The 25,065-nt window shown below is 46.0% G+C and overlaps 3 protein-coding genes and 1 long non-coding RNA gene across 22 annotated transcripts in view; 2 read left to right on the top strand and 2 right to left on the bottom strand.

The window, feature by feature from the left end:
- Nucleotides 1-9,318, bottom strand: part of PTPN18 (protein tyrosine phosphatase non-receptor type 18) — a 72,252-nt gene extending 62,934 nt beyond the window's left edge. For 2 of the 4 annotated variants that reach the window (XM_083592190.1, XM_083592191.1), the window contains exon 1: nt 8,493-9,318. Coding sequence is in view for 3 of the 4 variants with exons in the window: in XM_083592191.1 (XP_083448317.1) it covers nt 8,493-8,522 (30 nt within the window). In the remaining variant the exon portion in view is untranslated. Of the gene's footprint in view, nt 1-1,444; nt 1,512-8,492 lie in introns of those variants that run through there. The other 2 variants (XM_083592189.1, XM_083592188.1) reach the window with 2 other exon arrangements.
- Nucleotides 1,346-17,512, top strand: LOC310752237 (vacuolar fusion protein MON1 homolog B-like). Of its 4 annotated transcripts, none has more exons than XM_083592199.1 (6): nt 1,346-1,531; nt 6,813-6,913; nt 7,536-7,970; nt 10,275-11,073; nt 14,324-14,471; nt 15,282-17,512. In XM_083592199.1, exons 2-6 carry the CDS (start codon nt 6,868-6,870, stop codon nt 15,498-15,500), a joined length of 1,647 nt encoding a protein of 548 aa, XP_083448325.1. In that variant the 5' UTR covers nt 1,346-1,531; nt 6,813-6,867; the 3' UTR covers nt 15,501-17,512. The 4 variants fall into 4 exon arrangements, with proteins under 4 accessions (XP_083448325.1, XP_083448322.1, XP_083448323.1 ...); XM_083592196.1 differs by lacking the exon at nt 1,346-1,531 and adding an exon at nt 3,334-3,543; XM_083592197.1 differs by lacking the exon at nt 1,346-1,531 and adding an exon at nt 3,551-4,519.
- LOC310752288 lies at nt 15,890-23,640 on the bottom strand. The gene is made up of 3 exons (XR_014542892.1): nt 23,530-23,640; nt 23,308-23,368; nt 15,890-18,384 (listed from the first exon to the last, which is right to left on the bottom strand). It is a non-coding gene; the product is annotated as an uncharacterized lncRNA (long non-coding RNA).
- The window catches only part of LOC310752263 (synaptonemal complex central element protein 1-like), a 27,596-nt gene continuing 25,895 nt past the window's right edge, over nt 23,365-25,065 (top strand). For 5 of the 13 annotated variants that reach the window (XM_083592295.1, XM_083592286.1, XM_083592285.1 and 2 more), the window contains exon 1: nt 23,365-24,124. In XM_083592295.1, coding sequence (XP_083448421.1) covers nt 24,106-24,124 — 19 coding nt within the window. In that variant the 5' untranslated portion in view covers nt 23,365-24,105. Of the gene's footprint in view, nt 24,125-24,372; nt 24,719-25,065 lie in introns of those variants that run through there. The other 8 variants (XR_014542879.1, XM_083592287.1, XM_083592292.1 and 5 more) reach the window with 4 other exon arrangements.

Here is a 25,065-nt window from a genome sequence, read left to right as displayed (position 1 = left end):
CTTTTAAAATATAAGGTAAAAGCATGTACACCTTTCCCCACATTACATTACCTGCACAAAACTGTTAAATATTAAATAAAGTTATAGTTTTCCTTTGTGCTTTTCCTGCTGGGAGTGTATGGACCATCATTGAGATCTCAAAAATTTCGGTAATATATGGTGAAATGCTGTTGAACATAAATGCACACTTGCTGCCCAAACATCTGTGGCACCAGCAATGCTGTGATTTCTGAGTACAGAAAGCTGTTGCATAGTGTGGGGAAAATGGGTTCCTGAATCCTTAAGAGCTATATAGTGAGCAGAAATTCAGTAGGTTAAGTTTTTTGTAAATTGGAAGTACAAGGAAAAGCTGTGTAATGTTGTGTTATTCCATATCCCTGATCCAAAAAAGTTGGTGGCACACACACAAACATATATATATTGTGTGTGTGCTACTTTTTGCTCACTGGGTCATATAGCAGGAAGGTGCCTCTAAAGAGCTATGTCTTTAGATGACAGAAGCAAGGTAGCAAAGCCACACACACGACTGCACATTGTGTCTTTAGTTATAATTGTGACTAGTAGTTCAGAGGAAATGACTGGACCTTGAGATTATGTAAGGGGGGGCATCCTTTACCTCAGTGGGTTTCAACTTAGGTACTAGAATAGCTCTACAGTATCAGTGAATACAGACCGCAACCCTTCACCATTTTCTGACAATCATAAAAATAGAAGACCATACTGGAGAACCGTGCTAGACCAGACTCCAGTTTGTGCACATGCAATTTCTAGCATACTTTCCCCCTTTAATTTATAGAGAGAGAAATAATGCTATTGCATTCCATAGAATGGGAAGAAAGCAGTAATTGAAGACCCTCTCCCCTCCCCAGAGATTATGGAAAGTGGCTAATTAAGCGCTAATAAGGTCGTAAGAGGGACACGGGTGGTGCTGTGGGTTAAACCACAGAGCCTTGGGCTTGCCAATCAGAAGGTCGGCAGTTTGAATCCCCGTGACAAGGTGAGCTCCCGTTGCTCGGTCCCTGCTCCTGACAACCTAGCAGTTCAAAAGCACGTCCAAGTGCAAGTAGATAAATACCGGTAGGTACCGCTCCGGCGGGAAGGTAAATGGCGTTTCTGTGCGCTGCTCTGGTTTGCCAGAAGCGGCTTAGTCATGCTGGCCACATGACCCGGAAGCTGTACGCCGGCTCCCTGGGCCAATAAAGCGAGATGAGCGCCGCAACCCCAGAGTCGTCCACGATGGGACCTAATGGTCAAGGGTACCTTTATCTTTAAGGTGGTAAGACGAGACCTGCTGGATCAGACCAAAGTCCCATCTCATCCAGTGTCTTGATTCCCGCCGAGGCCCACCAGACGCCTAGGAAGCCCACAAGGAAGGCACAAAAGCCACCGAGCTCTCCAGCTCCTCTTGTTACCCTGTTCTTCCAAGGCATTTGCTGCCTCTTACCTGGAAGGCGGCATCTAGCCATCAGGATGAATAGCCATGGACAGCCTCTCCTCCGTGAATTTTTCCAATTCCCTTTTAAAGCCATTGGTAAGTTAATGAAACTGAAACAGCAGCACAGACACATTTTAAGGCCACTGATTATAAAGTGCAAGGACTTGATTAGCATTCTGGTTAGGTTGACAAAGTCCCACCATGGCATAAGACCATCAATGACCAGGAGAACTCTGGTGTTCTCTCTCTTTCTTTCTTTCATTTTGAGACTGCAAAGATTGGGTACCTTGGTATTTATGTATTTATTTACTTATCGCATTTATATAAATGCCAAAAGGCTTCCGGAGCAGCTTACTAAAATCAGTTCTAAGGTGCTTCTGCCCTCGCGCTCACAATCCCCAAAGACATGAGAGGGAAGCCCAAGGTCAAGCCCAAGTTCCGAAGGCGGTGCCGGCCGCCTGGCCCTGGAGCCCCCGGGCGCCATGTCCCCTCCGGGAGCAAAGCTGGGACCGCGGCCAGGGCGACTCCGGCCACACGGCTTGTCCTTCGGAGAAGCGGACCGACTCCAAGGCACCGAGAATCCCCACAGATGGGATGGGCGAAGATGTTTGGGCCCCTGAGGCGAAGCACAAAATGGCTCGGAGGAAAGGGGCGAACGAAGGAAGGGGCAACGCGAAGCATGGAAGGACCCGGGGGGGGTCAGCGTTGGCCTAAGCGCAGGAGGCCGCGGTGGAGGCGGCAGCGGGCAGAGCGGCCAGGCCTTCCGGGGGCCCCGATGGGCCGCCCGAGGCGCCTGCCTCACCTTGGAACCCGGGGCGCCCTCCGCCCTCCGCCCGGCCTGGCGCGCTTCTGACGGCCGACCTCCCCGCCCGAAGTCAGACGCGGCTTTCGCGGACTGATTCTCGGCCGCCCAGAGAGCTTTCTGCTCAGCAGGCGGCAGGTGCGGCGCTGCCCAATAGAAAGGCCCCTGCGCGGGGCTGCTTCGGCCGAAGCCTCTCTCTCGCGCGCGGAACTCGGGCCCTTCTCGCGTCTCAGCTGCGGAGAAAAAGGCCTGCGCGGCGTCTTCGGGGCTTTCGTCCCAACCTATTTTTAATCACAGCCAAAAGGAAGCGGGGGGGGCGGGATGGGGGTCTTTGCTGCTGCTGCGCTTCTGCTTTGCTCCCAGCCGCCTGCAGAGCTCGGGCTGGGCTGCTGCTGCTGCTGCTCCCGAAGGCTCATCCCGGCCAGGGCCGCCCCCGCCCGCGCCCCGACTTCTCGCGGACGCCTCAGCTTCTGCTTTGCGCGGCAGAGCTCGCGCGGGCTCCGGGTGTTGGGCGACTGGGAGTTCGTGTTGCTTTGAACTCTTGCTCGGGTTTTTGTTGTTTTTTAGTTAATTGCTTTTAGCTAATTGCTTGTCATTGTCATTTTATTATTTTTACTGACTTTACTGTTTGTCTCTTAAGTAAAATAATACAGTGGTACCTCGGCAGCAGGAGGCCCCATTAGCTAAAGTGGTGCTTCAGGTTAAGAACAGTTTCAGGTTAATAATGGACCTCCGGAACAAATTAAGTACGTAACCAGAGGTACCAGTGTAATGATGAACTACTGCTCTTCTTGCGCGCCACCCTCAGGAAGCCGCCGCCTCCAGAGCGATCCCCCCCCCCCCGTCCCACTTCCTGGTTCTGCGCGTATCTGGAAGAGCCGCCTCCGCCCCGCCGCTCCCGGCTCCTCCCTCCAGACAAAGCCCATTTGGGATTGGTGGACGTTCCTGACTAGCCCCGCCCTTTCCTCGGGCCTTCGGCGGCTGCGGTTGATTCAGCCGGGTGTAATGGCCCCGCCCCTTCGGCTCCCTCTGTCGCTTCCCGCGGCCTCTGCCCGCCCCTTTTCCTCGCTGACACTCCGAAGTCCAGCTCGGGGCCGCCATTGCCCTTCGGCTGCATGCGCGGGCCGGGATTCGCGCCCCCGAGGCCCCGCCCCTGCCTTCCCGCTGCTCGTCCTGTGATTCGTCGAGGTGCTTGTCCGTTCCCCTTCCCCGCCCGCCCTCTGCGCCTTCGGGTCCGGAAGAGCGTCCGACTGAGCGGCGCAGGGGCTGCGCGGCAATGGGGCGACGCGGAGCCCTCGCGCGGACGGTGAGGAGCGGGCGGGAGCGGGGCTCCGGAGGGGCGGGGCGGCCGCAGGGCCCTCTCGGGCGAGGGGGCCTCCGGCGCTTCCCTCGGGATGGACTGGAAGCCCCTCGGGGCAGGCAGCTGCCGCAGCAGCAGAGAAGCCTTCCCCGCAGGACCGGGCCAGAAGCCCGTCCGGTGCCGCAGTCATTATCCCCAGCCCAGGAGCAGTGCCTGGCCTGGTTGGCCTTCCCACGCCTCCCTCGCAGCACCTGCTGTTCAGCGGTAGACTGTCGTGGCACCTGGAGGCTCCATTTAGTTTTCATGGCTAGTGGCTGAGGGTAGCTATAGCTTAGAGATTTCCTTAAGCATTTTGCTCATCATACTAAGAATAAAATTTCGTAATGCATTCCCCCCTCCAAATGTTTTTTCTTTTGCAAAAAAACCCCAAAAGGCTTGGTGGGGTGTGATGGGGAAAAGGGCCATTTCTAGGGTCCCCCCCCCCACCGTCACATTTTTAGATCTGGTCAATAGGAGTTTATCTAAAAGAGTTACCTAAGGTTGTTGCCATGTCTGTTGGGTTTCCATTGATGTGCTCAAGGACGTGTCTGACAAAACCCACCCTTGCATAAGAGAATTGCAACAGTTCAGCACAAAATAATAGTAAAATAACTGTCATCCTATGGGAGATGATTCTTGATGGAAATATGGAGGGCTGGATTTGGCAACTGTCAGTTAAAGATATTTCAGGGATGGCAACAGTTATGGAATTATGCAGTGTGTGAAGAAACACTTCATTTTGGTAGCCCCAAAACTTTCTGCCAATTGGCTTATTTAAATTACTACGACTTAAGAGGGAAATTCTCAGCAGAGGTGGGGATCTATTATTGTATTGAGAAGGCAGAGTTGAATTGTCTCCACTCTCCAGCCTCCTGAAGGGATCCTTTCCACTTTCTCCAATATGTACTTAGTGTGCTGCATAGCTTTCTGAGACTGCAACTGAGTGAGTTGCTGTGTTGTTTTGCGGCTGGGTTGCATGGATCTTTGTGAACTTTCTGGAATGGTTTGCTGGTTCAGGGCTGATGTGCATACATGTAGCTCTCTAGAAAGATAAAGAGATTTTATGACTAGTAATGGCTGGAACAGATTTTTCTTTTTGGAGTCCTGCTATGACTTTTAGGAAGGTGATGTAAGGGTTTGCTTTTGACATGTTACTGAAAACTAACATGGTTTAGCTATTCCTCTTATAGATATGTGTGTGGTCCCATATGTCTTGATAGACCTATTCTCCCCCCCCCCCAAAAAAAAAGACACGTTTTCCCACTACACTGTGAACTGGCCTTCAGAGGCATCTCTGACTGGGCCATAAAGCAGCAAGAGGCTGTTTGCTCAGTTTGAGTTGCTTGGGCACTTGAACAATCTGATGTGGCGCCAGGTTCTGTAAAGGGGTACAATACATGTTGGATGCTGCTTTTGACACTTAATTTTGAACTAGGTTGCTGAAATGGCAGAACCTGACTGTAGAAGTAATTACTTTTTGGGAAAGTGTTTATTGTTCTGAGCCTACCATTGCAGGAACTGGTGCCAAGGATGACCTAACACAATTAACCACACTCTTTTCTTACCAGTTAGGGCTGTGGAAATCTACTGCAATACTTTTAACAATCACTGATCATGATTTGGTGCCTGTTCATTTGTTTGTTCCTTATAGGATTGACAGTACTAGTGGTACAGTAGTATATTCACATTAATCTTATTGTGAATGTGTAGTTTTGCAAATAACTTTATTAAACTTGCCATGCCCATTCTTTGAGAGTGAGGATGAACCTATATATGACAATGGTGGCAGTGCTGTTTCTGTATCCAGACGGTTTCCAGTAGTCTTGGAGCTGCCAAGAATAAGAAGCTGCTGGGAACATCATGGTAGCACCATTCTGGGCAGATGCTCAGTTCTTCTGGACATAAAGGCTTAAAGGCTGGAAGAACATCTATGCAAGAATTCCAATACAGGAGGGAAATGGATCGTGAATATAGTTGGTAGCCCCAACTAAACAAGGCATTTCTTCAGGGCTGAGGAAGTTCAGAATCACTGCATAGAGTTTAATCCCTCAGAGATTATTATTGCAGTTGTGGAATGCAGCCACCTGTGAAACATCTAGGCCAGCTGTGAAGTGCAAGTAGATAAATAGGTACCATTCTGGTGGGACGGTAAACTGCGTTTCCATGTGCTGCTCTGGTTTTGCCAGAAGCGGCTTAGTCATGCTGGCCACATGACCCGGAAGCTGTACGCCGGCTTCCTCGGCCAGTAAAGCGAGATGAGCACCGCAACCCCAGAGTCGTCCGCGACTGGACTAACAGTCAGGGGTCCCTTTACCCTTACCTACTCAGTCCACTGCCTGTTTCTCTTTCTCTTGTTTTATTTTGAAGTAGGGTGGTATTACTAGTGTCACTTTGGATCCTGCTCCAACAGTTGAAGACCAGTGATCGAAGTCAGCCTTTCCCAACCTGGCTCCGCAGACGTTGTTATACTACAATTCCCATCATCCCTGACCATTGGCTGTGCTGGCTGGGGCTGATGGGAGTTGCTTAAAATCCCATCCAGGAGTTAAGCGCTAGTAATTCTGTTTCTCTGTGTGTGGTGATTAGTAACCAGGGCATTTCCTGCTGTCTCCTCTGAGGCATCCCTGCCCAGGCATGTGACTGAGATTAGAGCAGGGAGGGCAGGCAAGGCTGACAAATTGACTTTTGCATCTTGACTTTTGCATTTTGAGAGCCAGTGTGGTGTAGTGGTTAAGAGCAGTAGTCCCATAATCTGGTGAACCGGGTTCGCATCTCCGTTCCTCCACATGAAGATGCTGGGTGACCTTGGGCTAGTCACACTTCTCTGAAGTCTCTCAGCCCCACTCACCTCACAGAGTGTTTGTTGTGGGGGAGGAAGGGAAAGGAGAATGTTAGCCGCTTTGAGACTCCTTAGGGTAGTGATAAAGCGGGAAATAAAATCCAAACTCTTCTTCTTCTTCTTGTTTCCCTTGGAAAGGCCTTTTCTCTGATGTGCATTCATTCATACTTTCTAAACTGAAGGTTGAGGTTCTTTTTGCTGCTTCTTTTAGGAGGTGGAGGATGGAGTTAGGGTGTGAATGGAACTGTGAAGGCAGTGTTCTAAGTTCTGTCCCTAATTTGAGAATGGGGTTGGGCCTGGTGAGTAAGCGACAGAGCACCTGCTTCCTGGTTTGTTTGTTTTTTTAGTTTTTGTAACACTGGGGAACTCTTCTCACATTTGCCTCTTGACTTCTCAGGAGCTGTTTGAGATGTAGAGGGAAGACCCTGGCTTGCTTGCCTTCTAAGGGTGGGATGGATCTCCCTGAACATAAGGCTGGGCTCAGCTCTGCAGAGACAGGTGAGTGGTTTAAGTCTCTGCTGTTGTGGTTCAGTTATTCTACCTGAGGCTGAATTTTGTTCATTAACAGTGGACCTTTTAGATGATGTGGCTGCTAACCAGATCAAGCTGGCAAAGCCTGTAGTGTTATATCGTGACATAAACAGAAAAAGAGAGGAGCTTACCATAGGCCTCTCCCTTTTCTTTGCTGAGATTACAGATAGCAAGATATGTGTGGGAACCAATACCCTCTCAGCTAAAATGGTGGTGAAGTTTGGTTGGGGAGAAAAAGCATTGAAGTGCTAGGTTCCTCTTCTAGGAACCAGTACTATTTTTCTAATGGCACCCACCTGAGAGGTGCCAGAACAGAGTTCCAGCGAGCTCCAGCTGAAAATAAGCCCTGCTAGGAACCAGTGATGGGCATAAAGGGAGATGAGGGAGACTTCATCATCTGACCGAGGAAAGTAAGGGATTTTGGGGTGGCTGAAAGACATGCTGAAGCTTGCTGCAAAGTTGGTCATGAAGTGTTGCAACTTTTAGTAGTTGAGCTGCCTTTTCAGTAGGGTAAAGGCTGGTGCAAGTAGGGAGGTGAGGATAAGCTAGGACTTCTGAAATCCTTTACTTGTGCTGTGACTTTTTCCAGGTGAGGATGAGCCCTGTTCTGCATTGGATGAGCAAGGGGAGCTACCTGATGTCCCAGTCAATGGACCCATAATTGAGGCAGATGCCAAAGCAGATATGCAGGAGGAATCAAGTGAAAAGGACCTGTCTGACTCAGCCTCAACTGATAACACCTTGGAGGACTCCAGCGAGTTTAACCGACCTATGGTGATGGGCGATGGGCCACCTGGGGAGGAGGAAGTGGCACAGCTGTGCCCGGCTACACACCGGGATGAGGATGTGACAGCTGACAGTTGGCGGGCACACAGGAAACATGTCTTTGTTTTAAGTGAAGCTGGCAAACCCATTTACTCGCGCTATGGCAACGAAGAAGCCCTCAGCTCCACCATGGGTGTTATGATGGCACTTGTATCATTCATCCAGAGTGGGGATAATTCCATCCGTTCCATTTATTCTGGTATGGCAAAAGATTGGCAGTGGGGCATTGTTTTAATTACAGTTAACAACTTGTTTTTATGAGGCTTTGGGACTCACTCGTGATTGGAAGTTGGGGCTTGTAGATTTTGTTAAGGATCCTCTACTTTTACCCCCATAATTCAAGCTCTGGAATAGGAGTTATTAGGCATGGTTGTAGCCAGATTTAAGCCATATCCTTATAGCTACAGCTTAAAATTACAGCTTAAAATTATTGGTTTCTTTCAAACTGGACTGGCTCTCAGAACCATGACTGATGCCTAACGATCTTGGAGTCTCTTGTTTCCACTGATAGTTAACAGTAAAGGCTGTGTAAAAGAATTTCAGTTATTGGGCAATAGAGGGAGTTGGGGGTTTTATCATGGTAATTTTCTTTTATATGAAGAAAGCTGTCATGTGGACTGCATAGCTATGTAGTTGTGATTTCATGCAAGCACAGAGAAGCACAAATGTTCTGGTTTCAAAATCCAGCTTCCTAAGAATTTCCTTTCATTCTTTTTCTCACCTTTGTGGTTGTAGAGATGCTTGGAAACATGTAGGCAGTGTCTGATGATGTCTGGGGAGCCCAGGGGTCAGAGACTGGACCTTGCTTCTCTGTTTTGCTCCATGCCTAGCAGAAGCAAAATAGTAAAAATTGCAGAATGAATTCTGCAAAATAGGGGAAACAATCCAAAGGTACTTAATATGCATAGCTAGTCCAGGCAGCTGAATTTATCTCTTCTTAGTGCATATTTTTATTATGATCAGTAGTAGTAATACTCCTTTTTTTTTTAAGTGCATAATGTGTCCTGCTCTGGCATGCAACGTTTCATGTATTTGCATCAAAGGTTGCTACCGTAAGCTCACTCAGCACTGAAGTAAGCCCGCAGTGGGACTTCCTTATGAGTAGAAGGCATGTATAGCTTTGCACTATAACACAGGACCTAGTGGAACATCTAGGGCTACAACTTGAAAGGGCCTGCCCTACTAGAAAAATTAACCAATAAACTGAAACTGACACGGGGACAAACAGAAGAAGATGCATTTTCCCCGGTATGGCTCCCCTTTATCACATACACAGCCCAACAAGACAATGACAATAATTTACCAACAGCATACAAATCAATATGGCTAACCTGATCCAAAACACACATACACCCCACTCACACACGAAAACAAAGATCACCACAGCCAATCACAAACAAACAACCACACCCTAGGCCAACCCCAACCTCTCACCACCAAAGGAACACAAGTGAACAGCACAAGCAACGCTGACACCAAACCCTACATACATTAAGCATAATAGAAACATTGCCACCCGACCCCACCCCCACCCATCTTCCCCCCCTCCACCCCTTTTTTCCCCCTCCTCCTAATGTCTCAACAAATGAAATGGATTTGTAAAAATGTTACATGGAAAAAATACGAGAGACATTACACATACTTCTGTAAAACAAGAAAATCTTTAATAATTTAAAAAAAAAAACTTGAAAGGGCCTGTTTATGTGCCTGGCTGCCTTTTTAAAAGAGTTGTTCGGAGTGATCATCAGCTGGAGGAGTGGGGAGGGAGATGGTGTACCCCTGTCTTTTATGCTCCATCATAATATATGGCATATGCACGTTTAGATTTAGTAGCCTATCCTGCCCAACAAACTCGCTCTGTGATCCCTTAGGGGAAGAAATCTCATTCAGTTAAATATGATGGGGAATAAAAAAATAGTGACTATATAAAGTTGATTTTTTTAAAAATAAAGCAATATAAAAATAAGGTTCTAATTAGTCAGAACACTGTGTATCCTGGACTTAAATAGATCTACGTCAGTTCTGTTGTCAGGAAAAACTTAATTCCTCAACCTGTATAAATTACGTAAATTACCCAAATACAGTTATTTCTTGTTTGGCATAGTGGATTCTACCCCTTTGACTATTTGCATGTGTTTTCCTTCTGCTCATCATGGGGTTGGGAGACAGACAAGGAGCTACACAAGGCATTAAAATCCTGCCTCTGGCCGCTGGGGATCTTGTTCAGCCACGCTGCTGAGATTCAGCTGATGTTGTCTAGAACGCTTTCAAGTATATCTTTGCAACCATAAGGGCAAGAAATGTGTATCTGAAAAAGGTATGCTCTAGGGATGCTAATTTTATACCCAATACTGCATTATATGGGCTTTTTGCATTTCCATGGAATTGCACACTTTACTCAGTCTTGCTTTCCCCCTAGGGTTGATTGACATCTGGTTCTGTCCTATTTGTGCAGAGCTCAGTCTGCTGCACCTTCTGACTAGCTCTCTCTTTTCCACCACAGATGATCACAAACTGGTTTTTGTGCAGCAGGGCCCGCTGGTGCTGGTGTCCGTGTCGCGCACCTTACAGTCAGAGCAGCAGTTGCGGCAGGAGCTTTTGTATGTCTACTATCAGATTATCAGCATGCTCACAGAGGCCAGCATCACCCGCATCTTTGAGCGGAAAAAGAACTATGACCTCCGGCGCCTGCTGACCGGCTCAGAGAAGATCCTCAACCGCCTGCTGAACCTGGTGGAGTCGGACCCTTGCTTTCTGCTTGGTGCTGTGCGCTGCCTGCCCCTCCAAGCCTCCCTGCGGGATTCCCTGGGTACTTTGCTCCAGAAGGCCATCACGCCCAATCTGGTCTTCTCCATTCTGGTGGCCCGCAGTCAGCTGGTCACCACAGTGCAGGAGAAAACAGTGATTGAAGACTGCCGTTTAGAACCCACTGACTTGCATCTATTGCTCAACCTCATTGGGGCAACCTCTGCATTCCAAACAGGGGAGATTTGGACGCCTATTTGCTTGCCACGCTTCAACCCGGATTGTTACTTTTATGCTTATATTTCCTACTTGGATGCAGAATGTACCGTCTGCCTCATTCTTCTCTCCACAGACAAGGAGTCTTTCTATTCTGTCTCGGACTGCAAGAAACGCATTGAGGAGGGCATGAGGACTCAGAACTACCTGCAGGCACTCTCAAGCGGCCTGAGAAGCCCTTCCTATAGTGTGGGGCTGGTGGGTGTGCCAGACCTCCGGCACTTTATGTACAAGCCTCTGGATATACCTGATAACTACCGGCAGCTTCCCCAGTTCACCAGGTAATTAGAGGCATGTGTGGTCTGAGATATGCTTTCGACCCTATGAGAGCTCTTTGAAGAGGGCAGTGAGATGGAAGTGCAGTAGGGGATGGCTTAATTTGTTTGTGACTTGATACTGGCCCCTCTGAATTCTCAACGTTTCTCATGGTGGTGGGGGTGTTAGTGAAGCATTTTGCCTCTTAATGTTTTGACCGTCATTGACATGTTTCTGGAAAATATGATTTGGCTTATTTTTATGCTCTACAGTTTTGCTTCAGTGCAGTGTTGCATGATATCTGTCCTGGAAAAGAGTACTGAAAATCTCAAGATTTAATTTGGGTAGACAGACAAAATCTCTTGGTTTTGGGACCCAAATTTTTTTGGGTTTTGTTTTTTTTAAACAGGGGGAGTGTCCTCTTGTTAAGGGACAAAGCTATTGTGTCCTGTAATGCTAATTGCTTGCCTATCTCTTTTCCTGCCAGATTTATTTTTATTTATTTTATTTATTAAATTTGAATATCGCCCTTCATCTGTAGATCTCAGGGCAATTCACAACATAAAAGAAGCATATAAAAACACAAAATACATAATAAAAACAAAAACAAACCAATACATTTGCAAATGAAGCAAATGTGTAGGGCTTGAAATTCATTGGCTGTAGACCATTAAAGAAAGTGAATGATTTTGCTTATTGCAATATTATTTGTTTGGGGAATGATCCAATCTGACACTTCATGTGAATGTAGTAGCACATTTCACCTTCTTATTATTTTATTATTTATTAGATCTATATACCAACCTTCATCATAAGATCTCAGGGCGGTTTGCAGAATAAAATACAGGATAAAAACAAGTAAACAATTAAAACAAAACAGCAAAACAATACCCCCCCTTCCCAAAGACACATTTAAAAGGCTGTGGAATATTCATCAGCCAGGCCTGGTTGAAGAGAAATGTCTTCACCTAAAAATATATAATGAAGGCACCAGGTGAACCTCTCTGGGGAGAGCATTCCAAAAATGAGCCACTACAGCCTCCGGATGTCTCGTGGAAGAGGCACATAGAGAAAGGCCTTAGATGATGATTGCAGAGTCAGGGATGTTTTATATGGGAAGAGGTGATCCTTGAGGTATTGCGGTCCTGAGCCACTTAAGGCTTTATAGGTCAAAACCAGAACTTCGAATTGGGCCTGGAAACTAACTGGCAGCCAGTGCAGTCAGACCAGGATCGGTGTAATACTCTCAAACCATCTTGTCCCAGTGAGCAACCTGGCCGCTAAATTCTGCACCAGCAGAAGCTTCTTAACTGTCTTCAGAGGCAGCCCTATGTCAAATACATTGCAGTAATCCAACCTAGAGGTTACCAGAGCATAGACAGTAGAAGTTAGGCTATCCCTGTCCAGAGCTGGGCCATGAGCTGAAGGCACTCTGGGCCACCGAGGCCACCTGAGCCTCAAGTGACAGCAGAGGATCCAGGAGTACCCCAAGCTACATACCTGCTCCTTCAGAGGAAGTGTAACCCCATCAAGAGCAGGTGATCTCCCAGCCATCTCTTCTTCTGCTCACAAAAAAAATCCCACCTGGTGCCTGTGTGACTTCACACATGTAATGGTTTTAGGTGTGCCCCTTAATGTCTCATTCAGACATTCATAAATCTGAATACAAATGTGTTTGTAAACACTTAATGTTTTGAGTGAGCTTTTGTGGTGGATTTGCTGTTGTATAATGGGTAGTATGATCCTGTACTGCAGGCTTCCTCAAACTCAGCCCTCCAGATGTTTTGGGACTACATTTCCCATCATCCCTGACCACTGTTCCTGCTAGCTAGGGATCATGGTAGGCCAAAAACAGCTGGAGGGTCAAGTTTGAGGAAGCCTGCTGTAATGCAACAATACTTGGGTGATAAAGCAGAACAGTGCAGTTTCTCTTTCTCTCTCTCTCTCTCTTTTCCCCTCTCTCTTTCTTGCAAGTGTTAACTTGCTGCACAATCCTATTCCCAGAAGAAGCTCCATCCCAGAACTGATTTGTGTGTGTGTTAAATTTGCTATGTTTATGCATCTAGACTTAGCTTTGGGGGCAGGCAAACCTAGAGAGATGGTACAGCTCCTGCCTCGTCTTCCTCCCCCCCACCCACCCAAGACTCCCAGCCAGAGGTTGTGGGAAGGGCTAAGATGGCCTTATTGAATTACAGCTTTAAATAGAGCAAGTCATGAGGTTTATCCCCCGCATCAAAAAGAATCATTGTGTAGAAACTACTGGGCCGCAAGGGAGAACCTGAGGGTGGGCATCAGGAGATTCTTGCTAGCTGGCAAAGTCTTGTAAGTGATACACAGAAATCTGGAAGCCATTTTGACAGGAGGTGCTACTGATTCAATGCTAATGCATCTGGAGTGCCAAAGGAATACTTGATTGGTCAGAAGCACCCACATTTCCTTGGGGAAAAGCAAATAGAAACAGCCCCATTGGCATCTGAAAGGGTTTTACATGTACAGTGGTACCTATGGTTACAAACACTTTGGGTTACAAACTCCGCTAACCCGGAAGTAGTACCTCGGGTTGAGAACTTTGCCCCAGGATGAGAACGGAAATCGTGTGGCGGCAGCAGCAAAAGTGCGCCTCAGATTAAGAATGGTTTTGAGTTAAGAACGGACCTTCAGAACGAATTAAGTTCATAGCCCGAGGTACCACTGTAACTTGTTTTGACATGTGCCCATTTTGCAGCTTCCTTCCCCTAAAGACGTGCTAGGATATGAGGGGCGTATTCCACTGACCACTTTAGTACATTGTAGGCTGACAGATGGCTAGGGTGTATGCTTGTCCATATGCGTATCTCGGGTGCTGCTATGCACAGGATCCAATTCAGAAAGACATGGAATTGATTAAAAAGTGACATCTTGCTGTGCAGTGCCTAAAGTTAACTCCTGTGTATGGCATCAGGTGCAGACAACACAATGACTGAGCAGCCATACGTTGGAAGCTGAAAACATGCTGGTGTTCTGACACTTTTCCTATAGCTTCCACTTGTCTGGAGCCTGGAAAACATATTGGAGCCTAAACGTTTTCTGATTGTCAGACATTTCTTAGAGGCTTTTTCTGGGATTATATTTTTGTCCTTTCCCATCTCTGAAGAATTTGCTCAGTGGTTGAGGTGAACAGATCCCTCCCATTCTTCACTACGCCTGAGTTCAGTAGCCTGACCCATAGTGAAGAGTGGTATAGAGGGACTCAAAGTTCTTTGATTTCCTGATATGTTTTTTTTTAACCAATTACAGCCCAGAACTGGAGGGGCCTTACTGCAGTGAGAATGAACGGCACCGACTCTTTGACCTCTATCACTACCTTCACAGTCGTATCCACAGTACCTCACGCCCTCTGCGTCTCATCTACCATGTAGCTGAAAAGGAAACCCTCTTGGCTTGGGTGAGGAATGACACTGCGGCTGCTTTTTCAACTAAGAGACTTTGTGATCGCTAGCTAAGAGCGCAGCTACCCGTTATGAGGATAATACAGGACTCCCAAGTCCATGCTTTCCTCATGTCAACACTTGGCAGGCAGAAGGGAGGGAGGAAAGGAGTGCTCAACATTTCTCTTCACCATTGATTCACCCCTGTAAATCCAACCCCTCATGGATTTAAAATAAAGAAACCCTTATTTTAATCCTTTCTTCCTGATGCCCCCCAGATATTGTTGGACTCAACTCCTGACACCCCTCATGGTCAATGATCAGGAATAATGGGAAGGCAGAGATTCCTTACCCCTACTATTTGTACTCACAAATAGTTTACTTTTTCTTATCAGCGTCCTATAAATTAGAGTAGCGGGGGTAAACAGCTTAGGTGAGTCACCGAAAACTTGTGACTGGCTTTTTGAGCTGTTGATAATCTGTGTTGGAGACGGCACCAAACATCACAAAGTTTTAAGGATCACAGACATGCTTTCTGCTGTTCAGTGGATTAAGAGTCCAGCTCTTGAGTGAGGTGGCTGGGAACTTTCATAGGTTCTCAAAGGTTGGTGAAATCTGGTAGTTTAGGGAACTTGCTACCTATAAGGCGCTGCTACAGAATAGTAAGTTCCTCTCTTGCACATAGCTGCAGGGTTTGGTTTCCCAGCCATTCTACAGCTTGGCTGTATCTGTTGGCTGTATCTGTTGTCTAATGGTCACCTGCAGAGAGTTCCCAGCCTCACTACTGAATGGGGCTGAATGTTTTTCTCCCATCCTCTCTTCTCTAGGTCACAAGTAAGTTTGAACTGTATACCTGCTTCAGTCCTTTGGTGACCAAAGCTGGTGCCATCAATGTCCTGACTAAGCTGCTGCGCTGGATAAAGAAGGAAGAAGACCGGCTCTTCATTCGTTACCCACCCAAATATTCCACCACACCCAATCCTAGTAAAGGAAGCAAGGGGTCCCGGACTGATGGTGCTGAGAATGGCTTCTTTGGAGGTCTCTAAAGCCTAGGACTTTAATACTGAACTGTACCCTGTGTGCACCTCCTTACAGACAAGGAACTTCTCTGGGTGGTTTTGTTCTTCACAAGGTGATCAGGGTCTATGTGGGTATGAAAAACATTGCAATTTTCAGGCTAAGCTGTCCCTTTGGTGATTCATTCATATAGTTTTAGCCTGCTTTTTAGAAGTTTTATATTACTTGTGATCTTTGGCACCATGCCTGCAGAAAGGGATTGAGTCCGGACACAGACTGTCTGGTAGACTGGAGATTACTAAGGAATTGTGGCTCTTGTATTCTGGGAAAGTGGCATATAATTGGAATATGGGGGATTTCATATATTGATCCTGCTTAAATATAGTTTCTGCCTATTCTGGAGTCCAGCAGGTTAGAATTATCAGTGGGTAGGTGCTCACACCATGGATATTATCACTGGGGGTGGGGGTGGGATTGCATTCCTTATCACATTGTTTCTTTTCCTCCTAAGAGGGCATGATGGCCACTTCCATGCTTTTGGACAAAAGTCAGGAGGTAGGGAGTCTGGCTTGCTCTGTTTCTCTAAGAGTAGGTTCAAATTTGCAACAAATATGGTCTTGGTAATCTCTGAAAATACTTGCCCTTCAATAATCTACTTGATTGTCCATAGTTGCTATCTTTTGAGAATAGCTGTCCAGGATCTAATCTAGTCGGTGCTAGAGGTTTATAAACAGCCTATTACTTTCAGACAACCAGTAACCTAGAGAGATAGATGAATGCTTCCTGCAGAGGTAGCTGACTTGAATCAGGCTTATGCCGATTTGAGAGACTGCAAGTGAAGAGGCCCAGTTCCAAAGATTCTTCTATCCTGGGACAATTGAAATATTTTATTAGACTAATGTCATCCTTGTTCTTTGGGCTATAATTGCCTAATGAATTAGAGAAGCAGCTTCAGTCAGCCCTTTGGCCTGACACTAAAGGATAAAGTTATGTTGAAGGGTATTTTACAGTCCTGGTATGTTAATTGATGTCTATATGATGACTCAGTTTGTACTGTGTAATTATGATGGATTATTGACATTCTTTTTAATGTATTATGTTGGAACCTAAATGGCTTTGAAAAATTGTCTCACTGTCCATAATTCCCCCCCCCCCCGCCTTTGCCCCGTCTTCTTTTTAAAAATTAAACTCCATCTTAGATTGAAACAGGAGCTGGCAAAAGTTCAGAGATGGAGAATCTTTGTTTTTAGCTGAATAACACGCTGCTCCTATAAGAGTTCTACTACTCTTTTTGTGCAGGGATAACACCAGCCCTTCCCCCAATAAATCTGTTTCTGTGTGTGTGGTTTTTTAAAAAAGGCAATAGGAAAGAACAATTGGACCTGTCTAAACAGCCTCCTGAGGCTTGATACTGACAAATAGCTATTTTTACATCCTTGTCACTGAACATCTCATTTTCTTGCAATTAACAGTTGCATCTTTGCCCTTCCTGAGCAGGTGCTGTTCTGCTGTGCAAATACGTGCCCTGTATGAATTTGCTACTCCTCCAGTGGGTCTGTTCTGTTTCCTGGTCCTTCCTGATTGCTTAAAAAAAAGTATTTTTGTCCAAAGGGGAATATGAGGGAGCATCTGTTCTCCAGTGGGCCATCTTGGCACCCTGTTATTTCTCATGATGTGGTGGGGAGTAGTAAGTCTTAATTTAACCTGGGATGCTTTTGTTAAGTGTACTGATTGTGACCAGTTTTGATGTAGGCTGAGCACTGAACTGGATTCTACCCTCATTGCCAATACTGCAGTGACTGGAGAAACTATGCTATTTTGCAGGGTGTATCTGTTGCAATTGGATTCCTCCTGGTGCATGCTATGCTTCTTGCTCAGCTTGCTTTCGGCTAGCATGTTTTCTTGCCCTGGTAAAAGAACAGCAGTGATCCCATGCATAATGTGGCTTAATGACAATGAGGGTTTATATTTCTGACTGAACTGTTGTACCGAGAACTGGAAGCATCTTATTAAAAACAAACACAAGTCATTTTAAAATCAACGCCATCTCGGCATATCTGTTTCTTTCTCCATCTGCCACCATGTTTAGCAAAATATCTTCTGTTTTAGCTGGTCAGGATCAATTGCACTCTTTGGTTTCCAGGGATTCTCTGCATCAGCCTTGCAAATAGCAGGGCTGTTGTAATTAATTAATTCATTGATTTAAATCTGCATAAGTTGGCATCTGAGGAAGCTAGTAGTTCTGTAAAGACATGTGTCTCACTAGGCATAAACTTAGAAGTACTGTTCTCCTTTCTCTCACACAGAGGAGAACCCTGTATCTGCAGTTTGCAAAAGCGCTTTTACTAAAAAGGGGTTTTTAAAAAATCTGCTGGCCTACTTAGTTAGGATAATCTGTTTAAGCTATGCAAAGTGTTTTTCAATGCATAATCAGAACTAATTGCTTTCATTGGAACCCTTCAAGCAAGTCCCAAAAGGGTTGCAACATTTTTTTTGTTCTACTAGTTTGCCTGCCTGCACATAACTCAGTGATTTGTTGCCTAAAAGAACCAGCTTTTCTAGAGTTTTCCTGCCTGGTCACCTGGCAGAGATCCTTGGATGCCACAGGCAATCAAGTGAGGGAGTGTTTACAAGTCTTGTCCATGCTGAGTTTATCTCAGGTTAGTACTGAACTGCAGCTGACTTGGAGCACCTGTTATCAAAAGAATTTTTGAGAAATTGTGTGGGTGCAACTCTAAACATTATATTTGCTTACTTCAACTGGCATTGCTTTGAAGTGAGGTGAAAAACTTACAAGAAAATCACAAAAAGTGTTAGAATTCAGCATTGAAAACATAGATGTAGCTGCCACATGTTCATTCAGCTGGTTTTCCTTGATGTACTATGATTTTCCTGCATCTGCCTTTGTCTATTCTGCCAAGCACAAAAATATGATTGTGTTTAAGTTGGTTGTGTATAGAGTTATAATAGGCACTTCTCTATGAGATTTTAATTTTATTAGCTTTTACATAGCTATTATTTCAGGAGTCTATATTTCTATTTAAAATTGTCAATGAGAAGATCACAGCTAACAAGGGATGGTATTTTTTGCATGGGATTGCTGATTGCTATGCAAACATTCAGTTCACTTACAACGTTGCAGTAATTTTGTATGGGTGATCAGGTATAAAACCATTACCAGCATGTGAATCTGCACTGGGCAAGCTTGAGCTGCAGTGTAGATCCCCAACATGTGTTTTTCACAAACCTAGAAATGGAGCTATGGCTCTTCTCCCAAGAAAAACCTAAGAAACCTATGAGATGGCTATGGCTCAGTATTGACAGCACAGACAGACAGCAGACTTAGTAAAAAAAGTTTGTATTCCATGTAACACATCTATATGGCTTCATTGGATAAGAGCAATTCAGTTTCTTGCTCCCATTTCTTCAGATTGTCTGAGAAACTTTCAGATGCCCCGTTGGCCATATCAGTAGACCTATGCAATGTGTGGGGAACCTTTGGCCCTCCAGATGTTGCTGTACTACAACTCCCATCTTCCCTGGCCATTGGCCATGCTTACTAGGGCTGCTGGGAATTGTAGTTCAGCAACATTTGGAGGGCTGAATGTTCTGGCCTATATGCAGAGAGCTGTGTGGACTGTAGCTCTTCTAAAATATTTTGAGGGACAACAGCCTTACATTGTTGGCTGCAGTTCTAATCTTGGTAGCTCAGATGTGTGATGCACTTCAGTTTATGGCGGTCCATGCAGTCAAACCACTGTGTAATCTCTGTCTGCATGGCTGACTTCCTGCAGTGTGGAGATGCTCCTGCTCTTAGAAATTCTCTTAATACACCTTGGTGTCTGCTTTAAGAAGCTTGCATCCTTGATTTGCCTTGAATATAAAATTCAAATGGCTGAGTCAAACTAGGGTTGTACATTTTTTTTAAAAAAGGATTCTCTCCCTCAATATGTACAATACAAAGGTAATAGAAGTGTCCTTAGTACTCATTTTCCTTTGTCACAGAGCCTGTTCCACAGAGGTTCAACAGGATAATCCTGAAAAGAATCCGATTGTGTCTTGGTCTTCACAAAAGGAATACTGTACTACCTTGTAACTTACCTAACTTTATTTTGGGGATTAGAGAAAGACAGGCCAATCATAACTAAATCCAGACAAGACTAAATCATATTGGCAGGCGTTGTGACTTGAAAGGGCCCTGACCTGCAATTCTGATAGAATATGGCCCATTTTAGTCTCTTAGACTCTTTGTCCCGGAGTGATCATGGATCCATCACTGGAATATCCAGGTATATGTGGTGGTGCTTTCCACCAGGCCCTCTTGCTGAAGAAGCTGTGACTTGGTCTGACAGGTGCAGATCTACTGAATGTCATTCATGACTTCAGAGCTTCAAGGCTAGCCTAATTAAAAATGTGCTTTATGTAGTGTTGCCTTTCCTGACCGTGTGGAGACTTCGGAGCTTCAGCCCACTGGGACATCGCTGCTGCCATGAGTGTTGGAAGGAAGACCTGTTCCTTGCAAGGCCCTTTCCATCTGGCCTAGGGGACAGGGACCAGACTCACCCTGCTCAACATAAGAGACTCCTGGGAGGACGGAGGGACATTGCCCTGCTGTGAGTCCAGACTCACTGGAACAAACTCTGGTTGGGGCAAATGTCAAAAATGCTTTTAAATGTTTTAAAATAGTTTTTAATCTGTGGCATTTTAAATGTTTTGTTGTTTTTTTACTCTGTTGGGGATGGGATAAACGTTTAGTTGGGGCTGGGGATTAGTTTATTTTAGTATAAATGGTTTTTTAAAAATTAGTTTCTACTGTCTTACTCGGATCGGCAAGGTTTACCTTACCTGTGCTGGTTCACTCCAGCAGAGATCCCTCCATGGGCCGGATCGCACGCACGCGATTTCCAGCATCTTTGTCTACGCAGACATGATTTCCAGTGCCGCAGAATTGAGTCCCCTCACCTCACTGGTTTAGCGCAGTGCATGGGACTCGCCAAGCAGGCGGCTCGTGGGCCAGTTAAACAACCCCTATGGGCTGTTTGTGACTCATGGGGTTGCTGACCCCTGGTCTTACTGGTTTATTGTATAGTTTGTATTTTGTTCTGAAGGGGAGAGGGTCAGGGCTGCTTGGGAGTGGGCCCCAGCCAACAGAATGGCTCGGGCAGTTTCCACAGGGGACATCCCATCTCAGTGATCACGGGTAGGTGGAGGAGTTACGCTAAGACCAGACCATGTCATTTCCATGGAGGCAGGTTTAGTCATTGTTGAAGACTATCCCTGCCTCGGTTTCTGGTCTTGACCGGAAGGATACTGGAATCAACAAGGGAGACCCACATGACCGTAAGGTGCTCTTGTGCAATGCCAGGTCAATGATTCACAAGAAGGCTGTCATCCACTACTTGATCGTGGATGGAGGACTTGACCTGGCATGTGTAATAGAGACTTGGTTGGAACAGGCAGATGGGCTGCTTCTTGTCGCTGCTTGTCCACCAGGTTTCTCTTATGCACAGCAACCCAGGTCAGGTGGGTGAGGAGGTGGGGGAATGCAGTGATTTTTAGGAAGACATTAGCTTGCGCCAGGTGTCCTAATGGGAAGACCCAGTTTTCTGAGTGCATGTTCTGAAAGTTGGGCAGGTTTAGTCATTGTTTGAAGACTATCCCTGCCTCTGGGTCTGGTCTTGACCAGAAGGATACTGGAATCAACAAGGGAGACCCACATAACCGTAAGGCGCTGCTGTGCAATACTAGGTCAATGATTCATAAGACCACTGCCATCCATGATCATGGATGGAGGACTTGACCTGGCATGTGTAACAGAGACTTGGTTGGACAAGGCGTACGGTCCTGTTCTTGCTACTGCTTGTCCACCAGGTTTCTCTTATGCACAGCAACCCAGGTCATGTGGGTGGTGAGGGGGGATGCAGTCATTAGCTTCCACCAGGCGTCCTAATGGGAAGACCCAGTTCTCTGAGTGCATGTTCTGGAAGTTGGGCAATAGGGGCAGTACAGGATTCCTTTTGGTGTACCGACCTCCCCACTGCACCAAGGATTCCCTGCCTGAGCTGCTTTTGGTTGTGGTGGATGTTCTCCTGGAGACACCTAGTTTGGTTGTCCTAGGGGATTTTAACATCCATGCCAACACGACCTTACAAGGAACCGCTCAGGACTTCATGGAAAGCATGGCCTCAATAGGGCTGTCCCTGAATAAGTTTGGCCCAGAATGCTGCAGCGAGGCTCCTCACGGGGTCTCTGCCATGGGAGCATATTCACCCAGTGCTTTTCCAGCTTCACTGACTCCCAGTGGAGTACAGGGTCAGATTTAAGGTGCTGCTTTTGACCTTTAAAGCCCTTCACGGCCTAGGACCCTCGTACCTACGGGACCGCCTCTCCCGGTATGCCCCACGGAGAGCCTCAAGGTCCATAAATAGCAACACCCTAGTGGTCCTGGGCCCTAAGGAAGTTAGATTAGCTTCAACCTCCCATCAGATGTCAAAGCGATAAACAACTACCTGACATTCAGAAGACATCTGAAGGTAGCCCTGTTCAGGGAAGTTTTTAATATGTGACATTTTAGTGTATTTTTCATCTTTGTTGGAAGCCGCACAGAGTGGCTGGGGAAACCCAGCCAGATGGTCGGGGTACAAATAATAAATTATTATTATTATTATTATTATTATTATTATTATTATTATTTATTATTATTATCAACCAGAGCCAGGGCCTTTTCAACTCTGGCTCCGGCCTGGTGGAACGCTCTGCCTCATGAGACCAGGGCCCTGCAGGATCTGATCTCTTTCTGCAGGGCCTGTAAGACAGAGTGGTTCCGCCTGGCCTTTGGCTTGGAGCCAATTTGATTCCCTCCCCCTTTCTTTTTTCTTTTCCCTTTGTCCTCCTGTGATGAGGCTACATTTTAATATTTTTATGTTTCAATATTTTAATGTTGTATTTTAATCTTGTTTTTAAGTTGTATTCATTCAACTTGTTTTTATTATTGCTTGTTAGCTGCCCTGAGCCTGGCCTTGGCTGGGGAGGGTGGGATATAAATTAAAAATTATTATTATTATTATTATTACTACTACTACTACTACTACTACTACTACTACTATTATTATACCCGAAAGAGCGTCTCCACTCCCCTCATCCACCCTGGACTTTGAGTCCATCTCTGAGGGCCTTCTGATGGTTCCCTCACTGCGAGAAGTGAAGCTACAAGGAACCAGGCAGAGGGCCTCCTCGGTGGTGGCGCCCGCCCTATGGAATGCTCTCCCATCAGATGTCAAGGAAATAAACAACCAGCTGACTTTTAGAAGACATCTGAAGGCAGCCCTGTTTAGGGAAGTTTTTAATGTTTGATGTTTTATCGTGTTTTCAATATTCTGTTGGGAGCAGCCCAGAGTGGTTGGGAAAACCCAGCCAGATGGGCAGGGTATAAATAATAAATTATAATAGTTATTATTCTAAAATGGGAAAGAGGCTGCTGTTAGGGATCCAGTGTCTGCTCCGTCAGCTTGTTATTTGGCAAGCTCAGTTCAAGGAGCCAGTGGCTATCCACAATGGCATAAATAATAAACAGTTTGTGCCATATCTTCAGCCTAATGCTCCACCGTGGCCTTTAAGAAGCATTCCCCTTTGAGTTCAGATACATCACCTGTGCTCCAAATCAGGTCTGGGCACAATGAGGGGTTTTTTTTGGTGGCTGCCCTTCAGATGTAGAGCTCTGTCTGCCTAGAGGCCTGTTAAAGTCTGGACATCTGTGTCTTCTGGAAGCAGTGCAATACATTTTAAAATTCAAACTGGCTTTGAGCAGGGATAGTGAGGTAAACTAGAATAACTTACAGCACAATTTCAGCTATGTTTCTTCAGAAGCAAGTCCGACTGAACTCAACGGGGGTTCCACCTAGTAAGGGGTTAGGGTTGGTTCCATAGTTCTTTTTCAATGAATCATTTATTGTGTTTGACTAAAAGCCATTACAAATCCAGTTACAAAACCAGCAAATCCAATAAAACCTATTAGGAAAGATCCAGAAATAAACAACCATTTAAATAGTTGACTCTGACCTGCTCAGATCTCTGTTTCACAGTGGTTTCTTCAGCTGTGTAAAGAGGCAACGATGTCTATAGCACTATTGCAGGTGGCCAACTCCTTCCTTTTGCCACCTGTTCACTGATTCTGTACACTTCAGAAAGGCTGGTGGATGGGAGGGTGGCCTGTTCAAATCCTGCCAGCCAGATCACAGTATTTCACATTGGCGGGCTCTCATACCCCTGAGGAATGAGCTGAGCGGTTGAGAATAGCCGGGCTGTGTGGGAAGGTGTCATTGAAGGAGCCTAATAGAGACCTGGAGACCTGGGACCAGAGTCACAGTTCCTCCTCTCCTTGTCATGCACATGTTTGAAGCCCTTTTCTTGAGAAGTGTATATTTGGGCCTGGTTCTTGCTGGGGTTGCAGAGTCATGGTTGCTGTGAACCCAAAAGTTTGCTTTCCTTTGGGGTGGGACCCCTGAGGCTGGCTGTTTCTGAAGAACAGGGAGAAGCAAAAGGGGCAGTTGAGAAAGGGCGGGCCAAGTCCAAGGTTCTGGAGCGCCAGACCAGGCTAGAAGCAGCGGCTGCTGCAAGAGGAACGAGGGAACCGTGATGGAGGGAAACGATCCAGGTGAGAGAGGCGGCTGTGGAGGAGAACCCAGCACTCCCAAATACTTTGCTAGCTTGAACATGGAGGGGAGAGGGAAGGCAAGGAGATCTCAGAGTCACCTGTGAGAAGAAACAGGAGGGAGGGAAGGATGGGCAGCAAGACCAAAATGTGCTCAAGAATAACTGGCCTGGCCACCCCTTCCATAAAACAGCCCCCACCCCAAAAGCCCCTCCATTGAAAAACTTTAAAATGTGGAGAGGGCCTTGACAGGTACCAAGCCAGCTGAGGGACGGAGGAGGCTGCCAGGATCACAGGGACACTTTGTTTGTTTACCACTTGATTGTAAAAAAAGAAACAAACCCTCAAAACGGTTTACAAAAAGATAAGCCAATATAATCAGAATAAATTTACAACCCTACTTTAAAACATACAAGAGTTGAAATACGAAAGCAGTTTAAAATTACCTCAGCTTTCTAAGTATCCACGTAGGCCTGTTGAAACAGGATTGATTTTAGCAGGCGCTGAAAACCATGTTGGGTATGCCAGAGCTAAATGGTCACATTTCCCTTACAAAGCTCAGCAGCTCTATCAAACCTTCATATTTTTCTCTCCACAGTGAGTTTTCCTTAAATAAGAAAAAGGGGGAAAGGAAAAGCTTAGGCTTAGTGTTGGGCAATGAGAAGCTGGTTAACACATGGAAATAAACAACCATCATTTCCCTCCTGAGCTCTGGGAAACTGCCCTCTGAATCCTTAAGATTTTGCTCTGCATCCATAAAACTTTATGTGGAGTCTTCCAAACATGTTTTATGTATTAAAAGCAAGAAAAATGGGTGCAAAACATGGCCAGAAAGGCCATCAGCTAAGGGATAAAGGGCAGGTTCCCCTCAAATGTGAAGAACAAACAGCACACTTAAAAAAAGAAAGCATAACAAAAAATACAGAAGAATAAGAACAAAACAG

Source organism: Podarcis filfolensis, assembly GCF_964270895.1.
Source record: "Podarcis filfolensis genome assembly, chromosome: 17".
Taxonomy (NCBI): Eukaryota; Metazoa; Chordata; class Lepidosauria; order Squamata; family Lacertidae; genus Podarcis; species Podarcis filfolensis.
The sequence above is the reverse complement of the archived record's forward strand: the minus strand, read 5'-3'. Positions and strand labels throughout refer to the sequence as shown.